Consider the following 9,082-nt stretch of genomic DNA (forward strand, 5'->3'; position numbering starts at 1 on the left):
CCAGTATACAACGGTATGGTATACCGGCACTTCAAGCACTGAGCCCTGCTTTGCCGTCCGCTTCCCTAACAGGACGGAACTACCACTGTCACGTCTCCAGCGCAAAGGGGAAATCAGCTCAACCCATGTGCCAATCAGGGAGACGAGGGGGAAACCAGTGTGTGTGGGAGGTGTGAGGGGAAGGTAACTTTTGGACCAGAGAATCTCCACAACTAGAAATCCGGGAAACAGAGTCCCGACTGCGGGAGATGGACACGGAGCCCCCTCTCCCCCGAGGTAAGTTGCTGCCGTACTGCACTTCTCCTTCCGCGCCCTGGACAGGTCCTGCTGCTCTGCACTTCTCCCCCTGCTAAGAGGTGTATGTACATGTCCCACGTGTAAGTATAACCATGTGACACTGCAGATATCTGCTGTATATCATAATTGTTATATAAAATAAATATTTCTCAGAATAGTTGTTGCAGCTTCTTACGGGACAGAAGGGCTGAACATTGCAAACAATCCTTAAAGGCGGAGAAACCGTGAAATACATAAATGTACACTTCTAAATAGGACTTGGTGTCACTATGTTCTATGTATCAAAGTGCTCAGCTGAATATGGCTCTACAGGTTACAAAGCTCCAAAGCATTAATGCCACTGCACAGCTTCAGGAATAGAGGGTCATTATCATACACAGGCTATTGTCTGCATACGGAAGAAAGATACATTATATAAGCTCCGTTACTGCAGTGCTCATCCTCCAGGTAACACAACATAAGCCACCTGGGACACAGAGAAAGCAGCCATCCCCTAGAGAAGATCAACATCACTGCAATGCCACCATCACCCAACATCACTGCAATGCCACCATCGCCCAACCCATATACACAATATCCATCATCACCAATATCACAGGCTGGAGGTTTTCACCCACATTTCTTCTTTAATTTGAAAAATATGTATCCAAAATTTACAGCAGAACAAGCAGAGGATCTGCAGAGCATCGCACACCGTGGAGGAAGGGCATCATCAACAATGCCATGTGCGACGGCCTGATCTGTCCTGGCCCCATGACGTGACACCGAGCTGAAGTGTATAAGAACTGACGTGGGACTGGAGAGAAGGGTGAGAGAGGCATTCGCTAGAAATCTGCAGACCGTTCTGCAACGGATAATGACACCCAGGGGAAGGAGGGACGGGGCGCTGTAAGGACGACTGCCGCCATGAGTTCATTCAATAAGTTTCTTTGCCTTGAAAAAGCGTCGGAGATAAAAGACTTGCCACGTGGCCAGCCCCATCAGACAGCACATGGAGAAGATACTGAAGTACAGCACACGCACATTGGTGGACTCTGAAAGAGATGAGACATCAGACAACCCCACGTAACCTCACCGGGAAGGGAGCGACAACATCGAAAAAATGTGATCAAACACAAAAAAAAGGGTCTTACCATTCGTATCCCTCATTTCCTCTTCCCTCTTCTTCATGTAGGCAAAGTCGTTGACTATCGATTCTGACAGATCTTCAAGACGCCGCAGTTCCACCTCCAGCGGCTTCAACTTCTCAACTTTAGCGATCTAATAGGAGACAGCAGACACCCAAATTATATTACGCCACCCTCCCAGGACAACTTGGCTGCATCCAGGTCATCTCTCCAAAGGGATTGCAAGTAAAAAAGCCAACAGGAATGAAGGGGAAAGCCTCATGTCAATGTATACTGGATATACCATAAAGTCATTTATATAAGCCAAAAAGATGTCCCTGTGTAACTTGATGTCTAGCTGTCACCATCAGCTTTCCAGCAAGGGCAAGGGGTTCTATGGAAAATACAGCCCCCTTTCCCTCTTTAGGTGCCCTTTCCAGCAGACACCAAACACTACCACCAGCTGGTAGCGGCCTGTGGTTGCCAAAACCTTCCTCACAAGGTAGTCTCAGGGTGAAGCTACACCGTAGGGTTTCCCTTCTGTAAAAGCTCCCAAACAACTGAAGTACACGAATATGAATTGACGTATGTGTGGCCAATAAAAGCCTAGCTATAGTTTTGGGTGCGGTGTAAGGACTGGTTATATTGTGATAGTGATAAGACTCACCTCCTCGTAATTCTTGGCCTCCACCCCATGTTTCATGTTCAGGACAACCATCTGGTCCGGCACACGGCCAGCACCTGGGAACACAGAAAGGGTCAGAAGCTTACACCGGGGCTCTCAGAGTTCTTACCAACCACTTGCTACCAGACATCGAGCCACCAACCTGCGGGATGCTTGCTTTCAAAACAAACTTCAAACATGTCGTACTCCTCTGTGGTGAAGGCAAATTTCCCCTTAGACGCATCTTCCTTGGAGTAGAGGATGTGGCCGGCCGAGTCAGTGATCTACAAAAGCAGATGTACAGGGTGGTCAGCCCCTTTGTCAGGGCAGAATAAAGGCAGAACCAACCCCGTAACTGGAATGCGAAAGTGGGCCAGACATAGATGCCAGCTCGGTCATATCATGGAATGTCATAACTGGAAGCCATAAAAGACGAAATACTTATGACTGTGTTTGGGACTACACAGCGCTGAAATGTGTACTTCACTCCACTATGAGGACAGGTAGGGTAACTAGGGATTCTCCACAAACAAGCTACACCAAAAAGGGCCCAGATGTGTGCAGCACAGGCATAGCAAAGTCAGCATAAAATAAATCTCTCTCTCTTAGATTAGTAATATAGGATTATTTCGATGGCCACAACTGTCTGAGTAACCTGGGAGGATAAAACAATGGGCAACAGTTGGGAATTTCAGCCATCGGGACAGCTGCACCAGCAGTGAAACAACGTAAGGAGAGACAGCCGGTAGAGTTCCCACACTCCCGGGAGGAAGAGGCTTGTGTTATACTAGCTGCTGAATCTGATACTAACTCCAGGATCAGATGAGCTCAGTCTAACGTATTACAGGTCAACTCAACGTCATCTCCAGAGACCCCTCTGCCCAAACTCACTTTCTCCCTTCTCACATACCCAACGCCCATTCCCTCAGGTGTCTCTTCATCCTCAGTTACTCCCCAGTCTCACAGCAGCTTATTAGAAAGTCTTATGCCGGCTGTACAGGGGCAATTCCCAGCACTCACCAGAGCCCAGAGAGACAAAACTGAAAAGACTCCATAATCACCTTGCCATATCGAAAAAATATCATTAATAAATCTTCGATAGGTGAGTATATACGCCTTGAATTTAAACAAAATATGGCATTGCTCATATCGGTCCATATACAAATTTGCCTACGTCAAGGCCATATTCGACCCCATGGCCGTCCCGGATTTTTGAACAAAAAAAAAAAAATCATAACCATAAAGAAAATGATTACATTCTAATACAGTGCGCAAAAGTATCAATAAAAATCCAATTGGTGGTCCGTGTTATGGACCCTTCAATAGACTGTCGTATTGCCTCTACACCACCATCGTGTGGGATGATGGTGTAGAGGGAGATAAAAACATCTAAAGTAGCCAAGAAACAATGTTCCGGTATGTGATACAATGAAGCAATTCCCTCAAGGACGTAACCCGTTTCTCTAACAGCTTGTCACACATTCCTGCAAATAGTAATCAATTAATTCTGCCAAGGGCTGCAGTACCGACCCTTGGGACGAAATTATCGGCCTACCAGGGGGTGCATCCAGTGACAAATGCACCTTTGGAAGGGTGTAGAGTATCGGGACAACTGGATGATCAGTGGTCAGAAAATCAGCCACCGTCTCATTAATCCACCTCTCCAAAAGTGCCATGTCAATTAATTCATTAACTTTCTTCTTGACCCTAAGCATAGTGTTACAGACTACTCTCTCAAGTCTGATGGGGATCTTATTACAATTATTTGCATCATTTTTGCATTGAAGATTGGGTGTAATGGAGTTTCTTCATGCATAGAAACTTGCTAGTGGCCATCCTGGATATTAAACATTTTTTTAAATTTTTCATAATTATACTTTTTTCTTGGAAGCTCATCAGGTTAAATGTATGTTTTCTATGGTGGTGTGAGTCACTATTTTTGTGTTTCTAAGATTTTAGTACAGTTCTAGCCCTAAGAGCTGGCTGATATACCCCATATGGAGTATCATTGTTTCATTTAGAGCCATGATTCTTTGTTGCTGTTAGGTATTATATGTTGTGTGTTGACAGAGGTAGGAACTTGGATGCTCCTCTTTGTTGTCCCGGGACGGTACTGTGCGTACCGAAGTGTCACACAGCTGGGTATCATTGGAACGCAGGCCGCGTGACTTTCGGTTGCGTGGAACGCATACCAGCAGTTCGGACCTGCGTGACGGAGCTACTTGACTCCTGATGTCTGCGATTACACTGGGCGCTAGTGCATTACTGTGCAGTGTCCAGTGTGAGCTGCGACTGGCATCTGTTAAGGTACTAACAGTCTTATTTGAGTTTTCAGTGATGGGTTTGTTACTTCCGGTTTCGGAGGACACCCGTGAGATGAGTTAGCTTATTGGATGATTGTTGGCGGTATATCAGGGGGCTCTGGGAGTGAGTGAGCTGTGTGTCTTGTCCTATTCACTGGTGGGGTCTTGAAAAAGGCAGCGTTCCTGCGGTCGAAATGTCAACCTTCTTGATTACTGCACCAATGTTGTGACATATAAAGAAAGTAGGAGTTTTTACACTATAATGAGAAGCCCATGGCACATGTGCATAGGGCCCCCCATACCTGTGCCGGCAGCCTTGTGAAAGAACCCCATGGAAATAATTCCGGTGCTGCCATCTTTCTGTCAAAATCCGGTAAGACGGTGCATGCGCTGTAGGGCGCATAGACCTCGGCAGAGCGCCAGAGTGTTTGCAGTCTGTCACAGCCATCTTTCTGTCAATATCTGGTAAGACGGTGCATGCACAGTAGGGCGCATAGACCTCGGCAGAGCGCCAGAATGTTTGCAGTCTGTCACAGCCATCTTTCCGAAATACATTATAGAAAGATGGCGCTATCGGGACCACTTATTAGGGGTTCTGCTGCACAGACTCTCTCATGGGTGCGCCCTCTAGATAAATCTATTATATTTATACTAGGGGTGCCAATTATTGAAGCGGAATCTTCAATAACAATATACAGTATATTTATATATAATTATGAATATAGATACATTTCACTTAACATCTGTATATATTAGGTATCTATTTGCAAATATAATATGTCAGGGTCACAAACTAGATGGCTGATACATATATGTAGTTCTCCTACGTATGAATTATGAAACTGTGGTTCCAAAGGGAGTTCAGACGTGGAGTACAAGCTCTGATTATCTGATATTTATTTACAGGAAAATCAACTTTATACAGAATATAATATACACAGTAGCGATATATACTAATTATATTTACGCTTAATTAAGACATAAAACTCCACAAACTTAGTAATTGTCTAACATGAATTGTATACTTGTGAGTATAGTTACCCTCCTAAAGATCATTATTAGTGTCTCCTTCCTCCTGCACCGAGCTTATGGCCCTTGTCCTCTATTCCTCTAGACTCACTCTCCACTTCTAGCTCTGCCTTATATCCCAAACCTTCAAACTGGTACATTCCCATTGTCTCCATTGTAATAGATAATTATAGGGTTACCAGATTCCAAAGTGAAATCAAGTTTGCTGAAGCAAGTTGCCCAAGCAGCATGGTGTCATACAATGTGAGATCTCTTTATTCATCACCGATTTTCCTTTGATTATGTTTGATGTGTAAATATATCTGTTTGCCTATGTACCACACACCCTGCATCCATTGCATAGACACCACTGATATGCACATACATATACCATCACCCTGGGCCAGCTTGGCCAGGCCACTCATCCACCTTTTACACTAACTAACCAATCATTTGCCTGCAAACCCCTAGTCCTGGAATATTGCAACTTGCGGCCCTCCAGCTGCTGCGGAACTACAAATTGCAGCCTAGTAGCCTGTGGTAGGGCTTGCTGGATGAGTAGTTCCACAGCAGGAGGGACACATGTTGTATAGAAAGTGGACATATCCCCTTCAGTTTCTGTACCCTGACATCAGCTATTGTCCAACGTCATTCCCTATCCACATGGGAAGAGATAGATCCCCTTCAGTTTCTGTACCCTGAAATCATTAGCTACTGTCCAATGTCATTCCCTACTATCCACATGGGAAGAGATAGATCCCTTTCCGTTTCTGTACGATGACGTCATCTGGCAGTGTCCAACATCATTCCCTACCATCCAAATGAGCATAGAGGGGCAATATATTCTTGCGGCTAGCGAAGCGAGCCCGCAAGGTGACAACTTTCTTATTTTCGTGGAAAGTGTGGGTAGAAACCTCCACTTCCGCCCTCACTCACGTCACTTCCAGGTACATCTAGTGAAGGGGATTTATACTCTTCCCTATCCACATGGATGTAGGAGGAGGAAATATAAACCTGGGGCGAGCAAAGCGAGCCTGCGAGGGGACAAATTTCTCCTTTTGGTGGCCTGTATGGGCATGGAATCACACTTCCGCCGTCACTTCCAGGTACAGATACAGAAGGGGACCTTTACCTTTCCGTGTTGAATAACCCTGCGCTAGACAGTGCGCACATTGATGTACAATGCCCGTGGCTGCCGGTCAGACATGTATAAAAATGTTTTTATTCATTTTTAAGCCACTTGTTATGAATAATGAGATATACAGGACATTGCAGACAGCTGGCCCCAGTGTTTAGTACATACAGCCCTGGGCCCTGACCATCATACCAGGGTAACCCCCAGAGGACCATACTCAGTCTAGTATCATAGCCCTGGCCACAGTCCCATCACCACCCCCCTCCACCTACAGGAGGAGCAAGCTGGCTCCTCACCATGGCAGCACCAGGCCCCAACCTCCGTACCCCAGGAGACCAAATGGGGGCCCAGACCTCACCTCCACAGGACCGTGCCCCGTCATCCCCCACCCCCCAGTACCCGGACTCCCTCTCACCTTCAGGCGGACCTGACCCTGCCCGTGCGGCTCGGAGACCTCATACTCGCCGGTGACGAGCACGTCTTTGTGGATCTCCTCCCGCAGACACTTGCGGCTGTTGGGCGGCAGCTGGAAGGAGATGGGCTGCACGGAGCCGCAGAGCAGCAGCAGCAGGAAGGCCGCCGGCAGCAGCAGCTGAGCCATGGGGAGCGACATCCAGAGAGGGAGAGCCCGGCGCAGAGACGGCCTCCCACCCGGCACTTCCGCCCTAGCCTGATGTGGACGCCGCTGACTGGCTGCCGCGGGCCACGTGAGAAGCTGTCAGCACCGGAAGTCACGGTGGCGGCCATTTGCCTGGAGACCAGGATATCATAAGGGGACATTTTTGTAGCTGGTGCACAGCCGGGAAAGTGCTGTAACCCATAGCAACCAGTCAGATTTTAGTTGTCATTTCTACACAGCAGCTTATGGGGCCCATAAATGAAGAGTGTATCGCTGTTCTCATGCCTGGGTTGCGTGATGGGCAAAATCCAATATGTTGGCCAATCTCTATTTGCCAATTCCGACACAACAATGATCAGAATTGGCGAGTCTGGGATTTTTAACATGCTGGATTTGTCGATCCCCGACAAATTGCAGATCATCAGAGTTCCGATTGGTGGAACGGAACGCAATTCTGACCGGCATCAGGAATTTCGTGAGCCTGCGCATAGATGTATGGCTTTGCATCAGAACATAAAAGCAAACGATTTAAATGTTTGCTTTGAGGGACACCATGGCCGCCATTCAATTCAGCGCGATGCTGAATGGCCCCAGGAGCTCCCTCCCGGGGCTATTCAAATCGGAGAATGCCGGTTCTCGCAATTTAACATGGGTGTTTAGTCACGAGAACCGTCATTCGCAGACTAACACTCATTGCTTATATATAAATATATTTAAAAAAAATTGCCATCCGCGAGGCTGTTAGCCTGGAGATGCGAGAAGAAATCCTTTAAGCCGGGTACACACTAGACGATGTGTATACGTAGTGATGTCAAATGCAGCGGGCCTGGCGGGGGTGCGTATGTACTCTGTGATGTCAAATGCGGTGGGCCCGATGCCGGCAACGACGAGCAATGACCGGGTGGGGGGGTGGAAGGGGAGCATGGCATCACTAACCATATCCCTATTTTGAGAAGCATGTACAGACGACTGGGGATATCGTTAACGACCCACGGGTGCGCGCATCGTTCGTCCGTAAGTACATACACACTGGACGATTTGAACTATATATATCGTTCAAATATATCGTTTTCGTTCAAATATAATCATCCAGTGTGTACGGGAACCAAACATTGCGCTGAATTGAATAGCTCTGGGAGCTCCCTCCTAGGGCTATTCATCATCGGTTTGAATGGAACCGCGGACCGTGTTTTTCCCTTGCACCAATTTTCATAATTGCCTAGCTGCTCTTTCTTTGGAATGGCTGGGAGACACCCAGACCCCCCAAAGGCAGGCATTTTTCCTTACCTCATATTGCATAGGTTAATATATGAAAATATGGGAGGTATATGCCATTAACTCAAACGTACCTACTCTCCCGGGAACTCTGGGAGACTCACAAATTATCATGGAGTTCCCCAGGCTCCCAAAAGAGTGGGAAGTCCTTCTGCATCCCTTCGATGTGGACAGGATGGCGAGAATAATAGCTGTCCGTGGTGGGGTTACTACCTTTTCAGTTTCAGATTCCTGAACAGGGGGCATGGGCAAAACTGCAGTAGGGTTTTACCATTTTATTTATCAGGGCCCCCTCATGCACATTATTATTATTATTATTATTATCATCATGTATTTATATGGCCCCACAAGTGTTCTGCCGTGCCTTACACAGTACATAGACAAATAGGTGACCAGTGACTTACAGTGCAATACAATGCAGGAGAAGGACATGGATAATATACATTGATACATTAGTGACCATAACACCCACATAAGCAGCAGAGCATAAGCAACCAAGTGTTAGGTGCCATAGTGGGGAGTAAGAAGCAGATGAAAGTAAAGTAAGGAGAAACACAAGAGGGTAGAGGGTCCTGCTCGTAAGAGCTTACATTCTAAACAATTCTTGTATGCCATCAGAGCCCCACGTGAACTTTATATGCCATCAGACCCCTCCTCCATAAGCACTTTACATGC

At 46.8% G+C, this 9,082-nt stretch overlaps 1 protein-coding gene across 1 annotated transcript; it reads right to left on the reverse strand.

Annotated features, from left to right (window-relative positions):
* Positions 1-889: 889 nt before the first annotated feature.
* TMED10 (transmembrane p24 trafficking protein 10) lies at positions 890-7,204 on the reverse strand. The gene is made up of 5 exons (XM_088447450.1): positions 6,929-7,204; positions 2,231-2,351; positions 2,071-2,144; positions 1,431-1,557; positions 890-1,331 (listed from the first exon to the last, which is right to left on the reverse strand). The coding sequence occupies exons 1-5, from the start codon at positions 7,124-7,126 to the stop codon at positions 1,210-1,212; spliced, it is 642 nt and encodes a 213-aa protein (XP_088303576.1). The 5' UTR covers positions 7,127-7,204; the 3' UTR covers positions 890-1,209.
* Positions 7,205-9,082: the final 1,878 nt, after the last annotated feature.

Source organism: Taudactylus pleione, unplaced genomic scaffold (assembly GCF_031769625.1).
Source record: "Taudactylus pleione unplaced genomic scaffold, aTauple2 ptg000433l, whole genome shotgun sequence".
Taxonomy (NCBI): Eukaryota; Metazoa; Chordata; class Amphibia; order Anura; family Myobatrachidae; genus Taudactylus; species Taudactylus pleione.